The following is a 20,791-nucleotide window of genomic DNA, read 5'->3' as shown; positions in this document are numbered from 1 at the left end:
ACATAGAAAAAGGTGCAAATGCAATTCAGTGAATAAAGAATAATATTTTCAACAGATGATATTAGAACAATATGACATTCATATGCAAAAGAAGACCTTTGTTCTAAGTACCCTACCTTGCAAAAGTTAACTCAGAATGGATCATTGATCTGAAATGTAAAACACAAAACTATAAAGCTCTTAGAAGAAAATACCTGTGACCTGTCATTAGACAAAGAGTTCTTAGATATGAGATCACAAAGTATGATCCATAAAGAAAAAAAATGAAATGATAATTGGATTTCATTGGGAAAAATAAAACCCTTTTATCTGCAAAAGACACTTTGAAGAGACTAAAAAGTCAAGCTATAGACTGGAGAAAATATTTATGAATCCTTTTTTTTTTTTTTTTTCCTCCTCTGATCTTTTCTAGGGCCTCACCCGAGGCATATGGAGGTTCCCAGGCTAGGGGTCTAATCAGCATATGCCAGAGCCATAGCAATGTGGGATCTGAGCAAGTCTGCAACCTACACCACAGCTCATGGCAACAGTGGATTTTTAACCCACTGAGCAAGGCCAGGGAATGAACCTGCAATGTCATGGTTCCTAGTTGGATTCGTTAACCACTGAGCCACGATGGGAACTCCCTGAATCACATATTTGACAAAAGATTTGTATCTAAATATACAAAGAACTCTTAAAACTCAATGGTAAGAAAACAATCCAATAATCCCACCCCTAAGTATGAAAACATATTCACACACAAACCTGTACATAAATGTTTATAGCAGCTCTATTCACAAATGCCCCAAACTAGAAAACAACCAAAATGTCCTTCCACAGGTGGATGAATAAAGTATAGTATATTCCTACAATGGAACATTACGTGGTAATGGAAAGATATAAACTACTGATACATAACAACAACTGGGATGTATCTCAGGCATTATGCTAAGTGAAATATGCTTATACATTTCATCTATACCAGTATCATCACGATTGCCAGCTGATACACCCACGCATCTGCAGCTACTATAGGTGTTGGGTATTTTGAATACCCAAGATTTATTAAATAAATACTGAATGAATGTCCCTGGAAGAATTCACTTCTTCCTTATCCATGCTCCCAGAACACTTGGCTTATATGGTCAATTAAATCATCTGTTCAGTGAACACACAATCAACATTTACTGTCTCACATGTTACAAGGTTTTATTAGTAGAGAGCTTACTCCACCGTATTATGGCCAGTTGTATTCTCAGCTATGTATGTATACAACCAGGCTGTAGTCTACTCAGACTTGAAACTGAGTTTCACTTTATTGCCAGGGCCTAATACAAGCTGGAACATAGTAGATTCAGTTAATGTTTACGAGGCTGAATTAATTAAAACTGACTGAATAATGCCTGTTTGGAGATGTTAATTGTTGTTACTATTTTATTCCAAAATAGAAAATTAATATTACTCTCACAGCAACTTTATACCCATTACTTTCTTTGCTTTTCTTTTTTTGGTCTTTTTGTCTTTTTTAGGGTCTCACTTGCAGCATATGGAGGCTCCCAGGCTGGGGGTCGAATCAGAGCTGTAGCTGCTGGCCTATACCACAGACACATCAATGCGGGATCCGAGCTGCGTCTGTGACCTACACCACAGCTCACGGCAATGCCGGATCCTTAACCCAATAAGTGAGGCCAGGGATCGAACCCTCATCCTCATGGATGCTAGTTGGGTTCACTAACTGCTAAGCCACGACGGGAACTCTGCCATTACTTTCCTTTGAGCCACAGTAAACGTCAGGCTCTGAACACAAAATTACCACATCATTATGTTCTTAGTATGGGAAAGTTTAACTTTGGAATTTACAAAGATAATTTCTGAAGTCCCCTTTATTTATTTATTTATTTTTTGCTATTTCTTGGGCCGCTCCCACGGCATATGGAGGTTCCCAGGCTAGGGGTCTAATCGGAGCTGTAGCCACCGGACTACGCCAAAGCCACAGCAACGCAGGATCCGAGCCGCGTCTGCAACCTACATCACAGCTCACGGCAACGCCGGATTGTTAACCCACTGAGCAAGGGCAGGGATCGAACCTGCAACCTCATGGTTCCTAGTCGGATTCGTTAACCACTGCGCCACGACGGGAACTCCTGAAGTCCCCTTTATAAGAGAACAGAAATTCTGAGATAAGTTTTCTTCTTCACACTTTGGACAATCCCAAGCATTTCACAGACATGAAAAATGCTCAACACTATACCACCAAAGGAGCTATTTATTCTTGACCTTAACTATGAATAATTTTATGTTCTCAAGTATGGTATTCACAATTCTCATATGTTATCTCAACCAGCATAACTGTAGGTGTTTTTCTTATTTATAAAAATGCCTTATCCTTTAGAAAAAAATCTTTAAGCTATTTTTATATAGTGATTATTCCTGGAAAACATTTGCATTATACTTAAAAGGGGGCCATGGTGTTGATCAGGGGGAAACTATAATTGCTTGCGATCCACCTGCAATGATTTCAAGTAGGCAGGCACATCTCCAATTTCTCTGAATTGTATGAAGATCTTATTTGCTATTCTTGCTAATCTGTCTTTATTTTTCCTTTACCCAGAACAATAACATTTATTTCTGCCTGGCCTCATTTATGCACAGATATTAAATTTAATTACAAAGATAATCTCACCGGTGACAGGGAAATAGGTGTAGAAAATTGGTCTTTTGGATGAAGCACAGCTGCTACACAAACAATTTTAGAAAAGCTTAAGATTTTAGAAAAGCTATTATATGAAAAGAATGCTTACTGTTTATTTATTTTAAGAAAATGATAAAGATTAAATGTGACCATTCCACTAGGTAATATTCCTTCCACAGGATTCCACCGGTTCCCAGGAAACTTGACACCTGGTAAATGTTTGGCCATCTTGGGTAAATACCACTCATAAGTCATCATCTGCCAGAAAGATAACATATGATATTATGCTTTCAATATATTTCTAAAAAGAATCATGTTTGTCAAGGACAGTGGAAAAAGTTCTAAAATGTGGAGGTACTTATCTTAAATACAAACATAATTGAAAAATACGCACAAATGCAACTGAGGTATGTGGCACTGACTACTCTTCTAATGACTCAGACCTTAGGTTTCATGTCTTAAGTTATAACTACCATCCATCAGTAGAATCAGCACCTAGTTTCATTTACCTTCATGCATTTACCAGACTACCCAGAATGATCCCCATTCTTATACTTAGAGTGTGTGTACAGAACTTTTAGAACCAGCTGAAACAGCGCTTCCTCTAGGATGCCCTCCCCCGTTTCCACAGTAGAACAAGATAGTCCTATAGCACTGTGTACCTACCTTGATTATAGCTCTTAGCCTATTCCTCACTAGGCTGTGAGCTCCTACAGGAAAGGGACTGTATCTTTTCATCTCATTGCCTCTGCACCTAGCACACTGCCCAGCATAAAGTATTTCGAAAACTATGTTTGCTGGAGTTGATATCTCTTTCTAATGGCTAGAATAGACAACCAGGCAAAATGAAGATAGGTGTCATTACTCTGTTCTTTCACTTACTCATTCAAAACAAAAGCATTGCTTACCTATAGCAATGCTTATAATGAAGAAGATATAATCCCTGCCCTGAGAAGCTCAATTATATGATAACCTACGCCTCAATCCCTAGCCATACCTTGGGCACCGCCAAACAACAACAACAACAAATCTTTGGCGAAATTATCTGAATGTATTAAAGGCTCCAAATTAATTACATATCCTTAAATATTCTTTGGATTAAAATAAATTGTTAGTATCAGAAAAAAATCATTTTTTCAATCCTATACTTAATATATACTTCATTGTACACTTTTTATATGTACAGATTTCCTTTTTTTTTTTTTTGGTAAAGAAAAGACTCCTACTCCTCTTTAAACCTTCAATGGTTCATTAAAGTTTAGAGATCATTGAGCAATTATGCTTATTTAACAATTAATTTAAGTAGAAGTGACTAATTTTAACCCTAGCATACATTGTAAATACTCAAAAAATACTTATTGAATTAGATTTTATTACTCAATAGTTTCCGTTCTTGGGGATAGTAAACATTACTAAATACTAAATACCCACTGTGGGCTGTGACCTTACTGTTTCTCAATTTATTCTCTTAATAACCTTACTATGTGAGAAAATTTTATTAGATACTGTTGATTGCTCACTCAACAGCTAATCCTTCTTTCCAAGTAACACAATCCTGGTTTCAACAAGGTAGTTCTAGTCATCCTCCTTTGCTAGTGAGTAGCTTAGGAGTGGTCATGTGAGCCACGAGTGGAGGTCCAAGGGCCCAAGTGGAGGTCTGCTGGGGCATCTCGGACACTTGTTACTTCCAGCACAGAGAGAGGGAGAGGAGCTGCCCAGAACACTTATATCATGGAACTGCTTGTATTATCAATCCTAAAACCTCCTCTTTCCAGACCACTTGTTCTGTGAGATTAAAAACTCCAATAATTTAAGCTACTCTTAGTCAGGGACTGTTTCTTACATTCAGAAGCATCCTAACTTATTTTTACAACGATCATTTCTATTTTAGAGATAAGGAAACAGAAGCTCTAAGAGGAAAAAATCATTAGCCCCAAGTCAGATATCTAAGAAGTGAGATGATGAGGACTTGAATTTAGGTCTAATTAACTTGGAAATCCAAGCTTCTCAACCATAGTAGCTGTTATTCCAAACAGCATTTAAAATCATAGTATGATACCATATTATCAACAAATGATCTAGCTTTTGTCAGATGCTAGATTGAAGATCAAATTAATCATCTCCAGAGGTGCACGATATAAGTGCAAACTGCATATAAAAATGTGTGTAATTTTCAAATGCCCCATATTTGAAAATCTGTTTTAGTGTCCTCAAAGCATTTTAATTATTCACGTTAATTGAATGAAATTTGTTAAATAAGTATTGTGCCTAAGAGTTTGCTCATTCAAACTAATGGTATTTTTTCAAGGTTAAGAATTTCTCTTTTCCTGATGACTATTCTAAAAACACCAGAGAAATGTTTGTTCCCTTTTAACTATTTATGGTTTAAATAATAAATCCTACAGTTTAAATATATTTTCTTAGTTCCAGAAGATTATTTTAATAGAACTTGAATGTTTACAAGTCCTCTCCAAACATGCTTTTTGTCATAAGAGCAACAAAATTTACACACACATTTTATAGCAGACTTGTGATTAATAATTTCTATTTTGAGTGAAATGTTTACTTACCTGCAGTTTGACTTATTTTATAGCCAACCTAATTTATTTTAATCACTGGAGCAGTGGGCAGTGTTAATTTGAATGGTTGAGTTGGCTGGATGTAAAGAACAATTTAAAAATAAATTTGCAACACAGTATTTTCATGGTCTATCATGTGAACTAGAGATCTAGGATGTTATTTGAATCTAATATGAAACATATTAACTCTTAAAACACACAGTTTAAACAAAGAAAAAAAAAGAAGCAACTCATGACTTTTCCTATTAGTTAAAATAAACAAAAGAATGTGATACATATTTTACCTAAGAGTGATCATGGAAACTGCCATTTGCTGTTAAAAAAAAAAAAAAAAAAAGAGTTCTTTAAAAAAACATATGTTTTAAAATGATTGCTATTACAGAGTTTCCATTGTGGCACAGGGGAAACAAATCCAAACAATATCCATGAGGATGTAGGTTCAATCCCTGGCCTTGCTCAGTAGGTTAAGGATCCGGAGTTGCAGTGAGTTGTGGTGTAGGCCAGCAGCTACAGCTCCGATTTGACCCCTAGCCTGAGAACTTCCATATGCCACAGGTGCAGCCCTAAAAAGCAAAACAAAACAAAACAAAACAAAACAAAAGATTGTTATTACTACATTCTGTTTTTTCATATACTTACTTCCTGATCCACTAAAGAAATATCTGGCCTCAGTCCCTCACAATAATGCAGGTATCGGAGAGAATTCCCTGGCAGATCTCCTCTGAGTAAGATAATCGCATCCTGAGGCATAGAGGCTAGAAGGTTCTTTGCAAACTTATCGATCACATAGTTGGTCCTTTGGTCACAAATGCTAAATAAAAGGATCACAAAATATTAAGATAGCAACACACTGCTTTAGTTTTAATAAGACTGGACTTATCTCCCATTTCATTCCTTTCCCATCACACAATCTACATTTAGTGTTTTAAAATATTTTAATTTAATCTTCTAAGAGTTTGCATATATTTGAAAAGGGAACACTACTAACTGAAAAAAAAAAAGAAAAGGAAATAATTGTGAAATTGAAAAGAAATCAGCATACTGCTTTACTTCTGGAATTTATAATCAATTCCATAAAAAGGGAATCAGTCAGTACTCTAATCAGTTCTCTGATTCCACTTGGAGTTTAAGGTAGTTTCATGTTGATTCCATTTAGATCAAAAGAACTTTCAGAAATGCAAAAGGAGGGGAGTTCCCGTCGTGGCGCAGTGGTTAACGAATCCGACTAGGAACCATGAGGTCGCGGGTTCGGTCCCTGCCCCTTGCTCAGTGGGTTAACGATCCGGCGTTGCCGTGAGCTGTGGTGTAGGTTGCAGATACGGCTCGGATCCTGCGTTGCTGTGGCTCTGGTGTAGGCCGGTGGCTACAGCTCCGATTCAACCCCTAGCCTGGGAACCTCCATATGCCGCGGGAGCGGCCCAAGAAATAGCAACAACAACAACAACAACAACAACAAGACAAAAAAAGACAAAAGACAAAAAAAAAAAAAAAATTAAAAAAAAAAAAAAAAAAAAAAGAAATGCAAAAGGAAACCTGCCAGTTTCTGGCAAAAATTTGTACATCTGTTTGACTTTATTGCACATACAGGTTGATCCTTTCCAACCCTCCCTGGACCACAGGCTCCCTGTGTTCCTCTCCCTTCTAGACTGAGAAATCTCTGGGGAGAGTTCTCATCATGGCTCAGCGGAGATGAGCCTGACTAGCATCCATGAGGACACAGGTTCGATCCCTGGCCTTGCTCAGTGGGTTAAGGATCCAGCATTGCCAAGAGCTGCAGTGTAGGTTGCAGACACAGCTCAGGTCTGGTGTTACTATGGCTGTGGTGTAGGCCAGTGGCTACAGCTCCAATTTTTTTTTGTGGTCTTTTTGCTATTTCTTGGGCCGCTCCCGCGGCATATGGAGGTTCCCAGGCTAGGGGTCGAATCAGAGCTGTAGCCACCGGCCTACACCAGAGCCACAGCAACGCCGGATCATTAACCCACTGAGCAAGGGCAGGGACCGAACCCTTAACCTCATGGTTCCTAGTCGGATTCGTTAACCACTGTGCCATGATGGGAACTCCTACTGCTCCAATTTGACTGCTAGCCTGGGAACTTCCATATGCTGCAGGTGCAGCCCTAAAATAAAATTTAAAAAAAAAAGAAAAGAAAAAGAAAAAGAAATCACTGGGGAATGACACCAGTGAGAAGAAAGGGAAGGAATAACTGGTTGAGATGTTTACTTCTCTCCAGGCATTAACTGCCACTGCCAGCAACAGTAATACACCTCTTTTCAATGAGGAAGTGGACTTTCTAACTTCAAAGGAAAAACTGGCATGAATTCTGAGAGCTTTCCATGAAAAATGGAAAAGAACACAAGAGAGCAAAAGCATCAAAAAATGAACAAGCAATGTCTTTCCTGTTATGATCAGGTCTGTTACGTGTAATAGTGTTGAGAAACACAGCCTAAAATTGAATCACTGGGTTGGCATCACAAAGCAAATAAACACTCCAGGAACAAAATATTATCCTTGCCTCTGTAACTGATGCAACTATTTTTTATTGTGATCCTCGACTTTACAAGGTGATGCCTCACATTCTGCCACCCAGCAAAGATGCTATCTATTCCATTCACCTGGGGCAAAAAAGAATCAAAACAAAATAAAAACACTCAGCCGGTGCAGGCATCCCTGGTGTAGAACCTGAATTGCCCCAAAGACCTGATCCAGAAGAGGACTGGGATGAAAAAGGATGGGGAACCAACTGACTGTGGGCTTGGCAAACCCTTCCTGAGCTGGCCATGGAGTTGTATCTGGGACCTGCCTCCCCTTCCCACAAGGCCTCCTGGTTGACACAGCCTCCCTCACACTGGCTCTTCCTCAGTATTATAAAGAACATCAGTTTTTAAAGTTAAGTTGGAAGGGGGAACTGTAAGCTTTTAAAGTACTAGTCAAATCTCTTATAGCAAAACTCCAGTAGACTCTTCCACTTCTGTAATGTTTACTCAATGCTGCTGCAGATAAATGAACTGTCATCTAAACTTTTATTTATTTATTATTGTCATCAAAACTTTTATCTTTTATGTTACATTGAGGCTTTCATTATAATGGTTATTAAGCAGATCTTGAAAAATATATGTAATACTAATAACGCATAAGGGTTAAGAAACTTTTAGAACTTTGTTTATTTAAAATACTTAGTATCACTACTGTAGAGTACATCAGATGAGGGCCAAGTATTACTCAAAAGATGAAATCTTTGAAGCATAAAGTGAATTATTTTAGGGCATTCAAAAAAAGCCCAAATGTCTTTACTCTCCACCTAAGTGGTATTTTATTTAAAAAAATTTTTTTACAGAAATATAGTTGATTTACAATGTTGTGTTAATTTCAGGTCTAAGCGGTATTTTAATTTGTGAAATTTTACATATACTCCATATTCTGTGATGTATCTCTAGGATTCCCTAGGGGAAATATATAAATATTTTACAGGTACCACCAAATCCTTTGCAATGCCCTGAAACTACCCATCACTCATGCTGAGATTCTTGTTTGAAAGTTTAAGATCTACTGCATTCAGAATAAGCTGTCTCGCTTTGAAAACTAGTGGAAGTTAAAATCCTAGAATCTAAATATCCAAATGTCTCTGGCTCAAGTGCCACTTTTCATAAAAATAACCATGTGTTACCTATAATTAGAATATATTTGGTAAGTTACAAAAAGAGTTGCTGAAAGCCATTCCAGAAACTGGAGCCCATTGGTGTTCAGCACCCGGTTACTCTCAGAAACAAGTGCAGCCAAACCGATGCCAGCGAGGACAGCCACCACTGCATTGCTCTGCATCCAAAATCGTTCCACCTGTGGAAGAGGCATGCAAACAGTGCACCCAGTTGAATGGTTCATGCAGTCTATCAGGTGTTTATATATTTTAAAAACATACTGCATGCATTTAGTTGCTTATGCCTTGTGTCATTTAGGTCTTCTTTACTGACTTCCCCAACCCAACTCCATGTCACTTTTCAACATGCAAGCATTGCTTCTTCCCCATCTCATCTCCCTTTTTGGATCCTTTTCTATCCTTTTCTTTAGGTTCTTTTCTATACTAAGAGTTTCATCATGAACTCTTTATTCCAACATGCAAAGTCGGTGAGGTGGAGAAATGCTTTCGCTTTACTCCTGCTGTTTCCTTCCCTGTGGAGAAGCTGCACTAGTACAACACTCCTGGCCTCTCTACCCTCAGCAGAAGGGCTGTCAGACCCTGAGCTGACTGGGGAGTCAGGGAACTGGGGCTGCACTGCTTAGCCCTTTCTCTTTCCTCCCTCTTCCTCTTGGAGGTGAGGTGCCCACAAGAAGTACTTGTCCAGGGGCAGGCTCTGGGGTGAGGGGGAGCTGAGGTGGGGAGAGCCCTGCCCTGTGCAGCACTGCCTGACTGCCCATTTGGGGATGCAGGATGGGGGGACTCCCTCAACCACAGGTATTAACGCATTCTCCACTCTCAGCGTCATTGGTAACAAAGGTGATTCTCCCACTCAGGGTACTAGCTTGTTCTCAATTGATTTAGAGCTCAGGTGATCAAGTAAGGTTTTAGTCATTGGGCCTCTTGAACACACACATACAGTTGGTTTCAGCTGTCAAAAAAGAGCTATCTATATTTACAGAGTGTCTATTAATAAGGAAAAGAAATACTCTAATGTCAGACATGGTAATCAGGGGAAAACAGAAAAATAGTTGCTCTTTTGCACAGGCTTGGACTGGTGAGGTAGGAAATAAGGAGTATGTTGGTAGAGCCCCTAATTACAACCTGTATTTCTTTGCTGTTTTTTTAAAAAAGTTCCAGGAGTTCCTTGGTAGGGCAGTGGGTTAAGGATCCAGCATTGTCACTGCTGTGGCACGGGTTTAATCCCTGGCCCTGGAACTCCTGTATGCTGTGGGTGTGGCAAAAAAACCAAAAAATTCCAGGAGAAATGCAGTAGTACCTATATCTGCAAGCACACATATGAAATGACTAACTTAAATTTACCTTACATTTATTTTTCTATTTAATTACTGTGTTAATTAAACAGTGCTTCACCCCCCCCCCCTTCTCCAAACAGAAGCCTTAGCCTTACTGGTTCAATAATTTAATTTCTGAGTTATAATAAAGTATACATAATTTTAACTATTTCTGAGATAACTTGCTATTCTACAAGATTTATGAAAGACAAATTTTTACATTCTTCACAAGCTTTTAGGTCAAAGGATATATCTAGGTAAAACTTACCACACCCATGAAAAGTGGTTTTGAAATATCTAGATTTGCCCTCCAAGCAAAGAACAATGAATAAATGCAAAACATTCCAGTAAAAAGCCATGCTAATGGTGGGTTCTGTCTGTCCCTATAAAAAAAATTAAAATATGTCCAAAATTATTTACATGACATGAATATCAATAGTAATATTACATAGTTTTAAACTATAGGAAAAATATTTGGAACTATAAAACTTTCCATTTTTAAGTAGAAAAAAAGGAAGATCTTTGGTTTTAAAAATATAAATTGGAATACATAACTAAAGTATGGTAATAAACTACACATAGCACTACATATTGTGGACAAAATAACTTGGAACTATGTAGCAAAAGACAGGAAGTTAAAATCTGCAGAAGAAATATAAATTACTAGTCTTGTTAAATTTAAGATGTAACTAAACATATACAAAAGAATCATTTCCTGCATCAAAATAATAAAGATTTAAAAATGACAAATCTTAGTGCTGGTGAGAATGCAATTGTATGTGAATACATGTTAGTACAATGTTCAAGAAAAGCTAATTTTTTTTTTTTTTTTTTGGTCTTTGGGCCGCTCCCAGACTAGGGGTTGAATCAGAGGCTGTAGCCACCGGCCTACGCCAGAGCCACAGCAACACAGGATCCAAGCCGCGTCTGCAACCCACTGAGCAAGGGCTGGGACGGAACCCGCAACCTCATGGTTCCTAGTCGGATTTGTTAACTACTGTGCCACGACGGGAACTCCAAGAAAAGTTAATTTGATAATACACATCAAGAACCTGAAAAATATTCACACTGATTGATCTTATAGTTTCACATGTGGGCATAAATTTTTTTTTTTTGCTTTTGGGCTGCACCCACGATATATGGAGGCTCCCAGACTAGGGGTCCAATTGGAGCTGTAGCTGCTGGCCACAGCCACAGGCACAGCAACGCCAGATCCAAACTGCGTCTACAACCTACACCACAGCTCACTGCAACGCTGGATCCTTAGGGCATAAATCTTTAAGCAGAAACCAGAAATGTGGATAAGAATTAATCCACAAAAATATTTTAGTATTACTTAAGATAGTGGAAAAAATAGAAGAAATCTAAGATCCTCAAATAGGAGAACATTTAAATTAATTTTCCTGGGTTAAAGGATGGAATATTATGCAGAAATTTAAATGATTCTAAGTACATTTTATGGTATGAGAAAATGCTCACGATATAATGTTAAGTATAAGGAAACAAAACTATAAATGTTTATACAAATACACATTTACATAAAAATATATTCAACAAACTAGAAAGTAAATGAATAAATTAATGGTGGTTAATAATGCTATATATTTTTAGGTTTCCTTTAGCAATGGAGGTTGCTTTTATCTTCAGGGGAGTTTCAATTATTGTTTGCTTCTTTTGTAAAGCAACAATAGTAACTGGCTGGAGTTTCTGTTGTGGCTTAGCAGGTTAAGAACCCGACTAATATCCATGAGGATGTGGGTTCCATCCCTGGTCTCACTCAGTGGGTTAAGGACCCAGAGTTGCTACAAGATGCACTGTAGGTCACAGACACGGCTTGGATCCTGCATTGCCATGGCTGTGGTGTAGGCTGGAAGCTGCAGCTCTGATTTGACCCTTAGCCCAGCAGCTTCCATATGCCCCAGGTGCAGATGTAAAAAGAAAGAAAAAAAAAAACAACAAAACAAAACAAAATGGTAATTGGCTATGGGACAAGTAAGAGATCAAACCAGAGTAAGACATCAGATAGCTCGGCTAGTTAGATTATCTATTTATTATTTATTGTCTTTTCTAGGGCCGCACCTAAGGCCTATGGAGGTTCCCAGGCTAAGGGTCTAATCGGAGCTGTAGCCTCTGGCCTACGCCAGAACCACAGCAACGCGGGATCCGAGCCTCATCTGCAACCTACACTGCAGCTCATGGCAATGCCAGATCCCTAACCCACTGAGGGAGGCCAGGGATTGAACCTGCAACCTCATTGTTCCTGGTTGGATTCATTAACCACTGAGCCACGACGGGAACTCCTTATTTTATTTATTTATTTATTTTTGTCTTTTTGTCACCTAGTTAGATTAAAATATACTGCTTAATCTTTCAAAGTCATTAATTTATAATCAGAAAAACAAACAAGCAAAAAAGCAACACAAATTTGCCTTAATAGAAGTAGTTAGAGTCATTTATTTGGAATATAAAATACTATTGGCTATGTTCAATAATGACATTTTGAATATATTAATTCAATTAATGAACATGGGAATAATAACAGGAAAGGAATTACATTACTCACTTTCTTGCTAAACATATGTTTGCCCAAACTGCAAGGGCTTGAATGTTGAATGAGAGCTGGGTCCTCATATTTGTCAGTTGAGATCTAGAAAAGACAATCTAACTTATTGTTGGGAGAAAACAACTTTGTTAGTTCGAAATAAAGCATCTTTGTAGAATAATCTGACTGTGCACCAAGTAATTTTAAGGCCTAGAGTTGGATTTTAAAATTATTTTGCATTCTTTTAATTTCAGAGAAAAAGAACCACAAGAAAATGTTAATTAGCTCATAGATGTTTTCCAGTTGTATCATTCGATTACCAACTTACACAGTTTGGGCTAAGATAAGAGCAAATAATTCTTTGGTATTTTTGATATTGGTGTGCTCCATTGATATTATAAACCAATTTGTATCCTAGATGAGTTTAATAAGAAGTCAAGTGAATGGGTTTTTGAACTTTTTGCTGTTGGCACTGGAAACAGACATGGCCTCCAGTGATTTAGCAACTGAGAACAAAACTAATGCAAATAGTTTTCTGGAGATCCAGTCATGAAGAAAAAAGGACAAAAAAAGTGATCTCCAACCATCCTTTTCTGGGTTATTTTCTTCCTTAAAAGCCTTTCTTGTTTTCTATATTATTTGGTTCAAAAAACAGTTAAGCAAGCAATCTCCAAGAAATGTACGTTTTTTCCCCCTACAATTAATCTAAATTATTTCATTAGCTAATAAGCATTTTCCAAGTGTTATCTGAGTTCTCAAATAGCAGTCTCCAATTTTTTACAACGAAATGACTTTATTTACCATCTCAAGGAAATTTCTTTTCCCTACTGGCAATTTTACTGGAGAAAATGTGATGCCATAATTATGGAAACCACACAATATGTGTTTTACTAATGGAGACTCATCTACTCTGAGAAGATAACCTTCCTCGTTTTCAAATACACTTGAAAAATTGATTCTAGCACAAGGCCCATTTCAAACCATTCTTCAAAAGGAATGAAGTCGGTCTCAAAATTAATTCTTGGAGATCTGTTGCTTAAATGTAAGCTCTAAAACATGTCACTGCCTAGGGTTAGATTCAGTAATTTCCAGTATGCAATGCAATTTAAAGGTATGCATGGGGAAAGGATGTAATTTGCTTGACTGGGAAAGGGTAGATGATTAGGTTCCATCATGTGGAAGGATTTTCTAGTAAGTTAATTATGAGTTGCCTTTCTCAACACTCCTGTCTACCTGAAACAATTAAAGACTAGAAATTCTCTCAGTCAGAAGGGTGCTAGATTATGCCTCGATTCCACATTATGATTTCATCTGAACAAACAGCGTCGGTGTGAGTGGTCATCACTTTTGTCAAGTCTTTTTGTCTGGGTATAAGGCCTAACTACTATTATTTCAATGTATAGGAGGCCTTTAAGTTCCCCAATAGATGACTTTTATGTGCAGCTGATGGCACGTAGATGTGTGGTCCAGGATGACTCTTGAGGCTTCCTTAGATTCATGTGGGATTTGTTAAGGCAAAATATACCAGTGATCCTGAGTGTAGCAGGGAGTCTTCTGCTGTGGAGGAAAGCAGAACAAAGGAAAAGCCCAGAGATACTGCAAAAGCTGCTTTTATCTTTAAAAGTGAAACCGAGCTTCTTGCTACCTTCTCCCCAACAGAAAAGAAAAAGGAGACACAAAAGTCTCTGTCAGGGAGTTCCCGTTGTGGCGCAGTGCTTAACGAATTCGACTAGGAACCATGAGGTTGAGGGTTCGACCCCTGCCCTTGCTCAGTGGGTTAAGGATCCGGCGTTGCCGTGAGCTGTGGTGTAGGTCACAGACATGGCTCTGATCTGGTGTTGCTGTGGCTGTGGCGTAGGCCAGCAGCTACAGCTCCAATTAGACCCCTAGCCTGGGAACCTCCATATGCCAGACATAAAATAAATATTTAAAATCAATTACTTACAATCATCAAAATGTTATATAAGAATAATTGGTGGCAGGGAAATATTTTCAAGACGCTGTATTAAATGAAAAACAGCAGGCTAACAAAACAATGTATATTATGATTTCATTTTTAAAAACAAGCAAAACTATAAAAAATATTGGAAGGATATAGATAGAAATATTACTGGATTAAGAACAGTGGTTATCTCTGCAGGTTGGAATTATAGGTAATTTTAATTTTCTTGGTTTGCTTACCTGTATTTTCTAAATTTTCTATTACAATTATGTATCATTTTTTGAGTAGAAGAAAGTAATTTAAAAAGAAATGAAGGGAGTTCCTGTCATGGTTCAGTGGAAACGAATCTGACTAGGATCCATCAGGACACAGGTTCGATCCCTGGCCTTGCTCAGTGGGTTAAGGATCCGGCGTTGCTGTGAGCTGTGGTGTAGTTCATAGATGTGGTTCAGATCCTGCCTTGCTGTGGCTGTGGTGTAGACTGGCAGCTGTAGGTCCAATTCAACCTCTAGCCTGGGAACCTTCATATGCCACTGGTGTGGTCCTAAAAAAGATAAATAAATAAATAAATAAAGTGCTCTATAAGAAAATAAAAAGAAACCAAGGATGTATGGAAGGAAGTAAGCAAGCTAGCAAATGAACAAGATAGAAATAGAACCCATGAACTACCTCACATGTAGATTTGAAATATTTCTGCGTATTTTTAAAATAGTTTTCAAGTAGTCCTGTAAATTTCAAATTAATAAAGTGATTACTTCAGTGTTAGAGAAACCTATTCATTCCCAATTTTATATTGAAAATATTATAAGAATATTATAGAATCAGTATGCTGTTTTTCAAGTTGTCTTAACCTGTGTAGGTTTTAAAGAAAATATTAACCCATCTTTCAAAGAAACTAGTAGATAATATAAATGAAAATATATTTGCTTAAGCACGCTCTAATAAGGTTGGATGTTTAAAGATATGTAAGTCAAAAATACAGCTTAAGGCAGCCTAAAGAAAGTCTTAAAAACATTAAATAAATTAAGATGTGAATAATTAAATGATCATAGCTCAAACCAAAATAATAAGAAAATAATTGTTTAAATTATGCTAAATACAATATTACAAAATGTTTCTAAAAGAAAAAAGATATAAACAAAGAATAAGTTATTTATAAAGCAATAATACATTGGGAAATTTTGCATCTAACTCCAAATTGAAACATTTTCATTTTATAGATTCTATATAGTTTCCTAATAGTCTTGTTATTCCCTGTTGTACTTGTTGCTCATTTTACACAGACTAATGCTTCACAAATTCCAGAAATTCCTAAAATCATTTAAAGGAACTAATAAAGAATTCATTTAAAAATACTTGAAAATATTTCATACTCACAGCAATATTTCAGACATACTGGATCCTATTTCAGATTTGGCCTAAATATAAAAGAGAAAAGTTTATTTGCACAAGCATTAAGCTGAAGCTTTGGTAGGCTACTGTATCTTAATTACCCTGATTTAAAAGATACAATGTCACTTGTCTCTTCATTCAAAGTGTTTACTTCAGAGCCTTATTGGATTTTTTTTTTTTTAAAGTCAGTGAAAACTAAACACGGACACCCTTTAGGAATAATTTCAGAAATAATAATTGCCTAAAAATCAGTTAGACTCTTCCAGCAGGAATGATTAACACATTAATGAATTAGCAGACTTCACACTTTTGTTACAGAGTCCAAGCTTTAAGCTCTTTTTTGGGCACTCTGATCAGAACTTATTATCACCTGTCTATAATTTCACAATTATGTGTGAATTATACACATTTCAAATCCGGAATGGCCCTCACACAGTATCTTAATGGAATATAACCAAAGTAAGCAAACCAGAGTATAAAGTATCTTTCTAAGTCAAAAAATAATAATCCTTTTATTAAATGATTTATTATGAAATATCTCCTACATACAAAAAACATACATAATATCTATTTAGGGGATAAAGATTTTTTAAAAAATCTATAGACTCACCACTCATTGAAGAAACAGAACTGCATGAATACCATAAAGGTATTTCAGAAAGTCTTTAAAGGGCTTTCTTATCCCCCAGTGGTAACTACTACCTTGAATTTTGTGTTAGTTGTTTCCCTACCTTCTAAAAATACATAGTTTTACTACTTTTTAAGTATCCTTGAGCAATAAATTGCTTTGTTTTTACATGGTTTACAGTTTTGTATAAACAGTATCATAGTATTTGCAGTCTTTCCAGATTTACCCTCTTAAGTAAGATACAAAACCCACAAACCATGAAAGAAAAATCAGATATAACTGTCTGTCTTAAAGTAAAATCCCGTCTGTTTATCCTTTCACTTTTCAGATAACCATTACATATAACCACATTTAGTATTTTCCCCGAATTTATGTCTTAGGGAAAGCAAGGTCTTTTGAAATTCTTTAAAACACACTGTTTTCACTTAGTGAGAGCATATGCTGTGAAGCATTTACTTATTTCTGTCCTCCAGTAAATACTAACATGAACACTCTTTATCAAGTATTTTTTTGTTTTTGTTTTGTTTGTTTTTTTAAAGAGAGAGAAGTAGTTGGTCAAAGTAAAGTAAACATTTTGAGGGTTTTTTTTTCTTTAATCTTTTCCAAGAATTTTAAATCACCAACCAAGAGCCCAAAGTGGTACCCAATGCTAACAAGAAATGCTTCAACTACTGGAAGCAGTCTTTTTAATGTTTGTTATCCTGAAATATATATTCAAGGTATACAACAGAATGATGTCAGATTAAGTGATTCAGGTTTTTTGGTTTTTTTTTTTTTTTTTTGTCTTTTTGCCATTTCTTTGGGCCGCTCCTGCGGCATATGGAGGTTCCCAGGCTAGGGGTCTAATTGGAGCTGTAGCCACCGGCCTACGCCAGAGCCACAGCAACGTGGGATCTGAGCCGCGTCTGCAACCTACACCACAGCTCACGGCAACGCCAGATCCTTAACCCACTGAGCAAGGGCAGGGACTGAACCCGCAACCTCATGATTCCTAGTCGGATTCATTAACCACTGCGCCACGATGGGAACTCCTGATTCAGTTTTTTTTTTTTTCCCTAACATATGTGAAAGGCCACATTCCAGGAGGCAAGTGTGTTATATAAATAAATGAAAATTCATACACTGTCATTGATAAACACTGATTGCAGTTTCTTTTTTTTTCCACTAAAGGTCCACTGAAGTTTTGCCACTTATTTCCTTAAAAGGATTTTAAATGTAAGTTTACCAGACTGAACGTTCCATATTCTTCCCTGAGAAAATGTGTCAAAAATCCTAGCAATGTTGTCTGGTCTCCCCAGGTCCAACGAGCTTGATGGAGGTAGGATGAGATGGGAAGGTAAATATAGGGCAGCAAACCAGCAGAGAAGAACAGACTCAAGTTCAACAAGGAGCCCAGGGAGAGTTCCTGCATCAGAGTACATGGTGTCACATGTATAACAATGTTTATTTTAGTCAGATCCATCCTGGAACTTCAAGAACACATCAAGGAAAACATCAAATAAAACATCAAATATGTTTACTCAGAGCTGATCTCTCAATTTATATTAAGTCACCACAGAATACTATGTTAAACCTTCTGATTACTGTGGATTACTAGAAAATTGCATCAGCCTGAACGCCTTTGCATGGCAGGTGAAATCTGAATGAAGCAAATAATATTAGCAAAGACTCATAAGTATCATGTTTATTGCATCTTTTACATTTAAAACCATGTCATGACATGCAGTGTTACACAGCTGAGATAACCCACTTGGAAGTGATTATGCGTCTGGCTGGTTTTGAAAATGCTCAAATTATTGTTCTAATACCCATCATCTTCATTACCATCATCAAGAGCAGACTTCAACTATGTACTCTCTTATGATTCTACACTGACAATATATCCGTTCTATAAGGGTTTTGGACATTTCATGGAAATACATGGCATAAAGCCAGTTTTTAAATAACCTCCCAGTTGATCCAAATACTTTTTTTTTCTTCTCAGTTTCTATATAGAAAGGAAATGTGTTGTTATATGTAAGAGTCTTGCCTCAAAGAGGATATATTTCTCATCTGCACATTTCTAAAACAAAGGACTATATTGCCAAAATTTTATAAAGATTAAGTCCAAAAGAATCCTGGTATACTACAATGATTCAAATAGTGATTAATTTAGTAATTGAGAAAAAGGTTTCTTAAAAAATATGATTGGAAATTGCCATTTTTTCATAGGTAACAATGAATATGAAAACCAAGGCTGACATTCACCAGACGTAGAAAAGCAGTTGACTTATATTAGCAGTTTCAAAGAAACTTTTTTTTTTTTTGTCTTTTGTCTTTTTAGGGCTGCACCCGCAGCATATGGAGATTCCTAGGGTACCAGTCCAATCAGAGCTGAAGCCTCTGGCCTACACCACAGCTCACAGCAACACCAAATCCTTAACCCACTGACCAAGGCCAGGGATTGAACCTTCGCCCTCATGGATGCTAGTCAGATTTGTTCCACTAAGCCACAATGGGAACTCCCTCAAATAAACATTCTTAATTGAAAATTGAGTATTTTTTATTACAGCACTGATTTCATTTGATATTTATAAAGTGGTAAAAGGATCCATAAAAATGATGGCATGAAAAAGATGTAAGAAATAACTAAATGAACAATATATGCCTTTGCTAATTTTAAAAGTAGCTTTAAAGAAAGTAAATGTTTAGATTTTGGCAGTTTCTGCATATTATAAAGCTCAATTAGAATTGCAAGATGAAGTTGCTGCAGAGTTTTCCTTTTGTGTGGGAAACAAATAGGGAAACAATTACATCAGAGCTATTTCAGAGAATGCAGGAGAGTGGTTCTGAGCCCTAGCTGCACATACATTGGGATCATCTGGAGAGTTTTTTAAATGTCAATATCTGGGCCTCATCTCAGATCAAATAAATCAGAATTACTTTAGGGTGGGATCTCACACACACACCCATAAACACTTAGAGATATCTACATCTATAGATATATGTACACATACATATACTTACACTCCCCCAACCCTCTCTCTCTTACTTTCTTAAAGCTTTCCAGATAATTTAAGTGAGCCTTGAGGGTTGCAGTCAACTGACTCAGGATTTCCTGCTGTGCCTCAGGTCACCTGAGCAGTGAGATCCAACTCCCTGTCACTGCTTTGATAGATCTTATTTTCTAGCCTCTGCTCTTTAAATAGTGAAAATAAAAGGTCCTTTGAGAGTTATACTTCCTCTGATTTCAGCATTCATCAGAAGCCCATCTAAGTACAGGGCATACAAGCCTTTAAGACCAGACACCTAGCTTGTCAACTCTGAGTCTTGCATGTTTTATACAAGAATATGGCTCGCCTTTCAAAAAACGAAGACAAAATATCTGCTTTTTAAGCTCTTGTCAGAGAATGTAACTCTCTGATATCTGAATGTATCATCTTTGATATGAGAAGTCTTGTTAAGAGTGACACCATCAAGATGGCAACATAAATCATTCCCAACTTCAGTCTTTCTCACAAAACACCATCATGAGACACCATCATGAAAATCTGCGAATGCGGCTAAGGCTGAAGCGTGCTCCTGGGCCAGAGACTGAGAAGTATAGAGGGGCACTCACTCTGACCCTCTCATCCCTCCCCGAGGCCAGAACGGTGCTCCTCGAGAGGACTCTCCAGGACTGCAGCTTTTCCAGTGGGAAAAGAGAGCCCAAGGTGGATGTCCCATCTGGCTGCCCCAGCACCGCAGGATGTTCTGCGGGAGACTCAGTCGGTCTCACCTCACAGGACCACTGCAAGAGTCAGGGCGGGAGGGGCCTTCAGGGCTCCACCTCTGGGGTCTGATACAGATGGAGAAGGGACCAGGACTCACAGCAACCAGTCTCCAGGTATGGCAGACCGCCTTCCTGCTTGCAGCAGTGCCAGAGCAGAGATCTCAGCCAGCAGTTCTGCCCATCTGCAAAGCTGAGCCAGTGGCTGATCCCACCTTAAGATAATTCTGATATAACTGATCCGGGGTATAGATTAACATAATAAAAGCCACATATGACAAGCCCAAGCTAACATCATACTCAATGGTGACAGGTTG

The 20,791-nt window shown here is 37.5% G+C and overlaps 1 protein-coding gene across 27 annotated transcripts in view; it reads right to left on the bottom strand.

Annotated features, from left to right (window-relative positions):
* TMEM260 (transmembrane protein 260) overlaps positions 1–20,791 on the bottom strand; it is a 63,642-nt gene that overhangs the window by 13,978 nt on the left and 28,873 nt on the right. For 9 of the 27 annotated variants that reach the window (XM_084981835.1, XM_084981796.1, XM_084981836.1 and 6 more), the window contains 7 exons: positions 17,952–18,131; positions 16,084–16,124; positions 12,786–12,869; positions 10,491–10,605; positions 8,919–9,088; positions 5,893–6,064; positions 2,784–2,932 (listed from right to left, as the gene is read on the bottom strand). In XM_084981835.1, the coding sequence (XP_084837961.1) occupies positions 2,784–2,932; positions 5,893–6,064; positions 8,919–9,088; positions 10,491–10,605; positions 12,786–12,869; positions 16,084–16,124; positions 17,952–18,131 (911 nt within the window). Of the gene's footprint in view, positions 1–1,479; positions 2,107–2,783; positions 2,933–5,892; positions 6,065–7,123; positions 9,089–10,490; positions 10,606–12,785; positions 14,656–15,219; positions 16,125–17,951; positions 18,132–20,791 lie in introns of those variants that run through there. The other 18 variants (XM_084981860.1, XM_084981838.1, XM_084981841.1 and 15 more) reach the window with 7 other exon arrangements.

The sequence above is a fragment of the Sus scrofa genome, chromosome 1 (assembly GCF_054392235.1).
Source record: "Sus scrofa isolate SSC_HxYL_T2T_F1_AM1 chromosome 1, Sscrofa_HxYL_maternal_Yorkshire_Landrace_v2.0, whole genome shotgun sequence".
Taxonomy (NCBI): domain Eukaryota; kingdom Metazoa; phylum Chordata; class Mammalia; order Artiodactyla; family Suidae; genus Sus; species Sus scrofa.
Note: the sequence above shows the minus strand (reverse complement) of the source record. Positions and strands in the feature narration are given on the sequence as shown.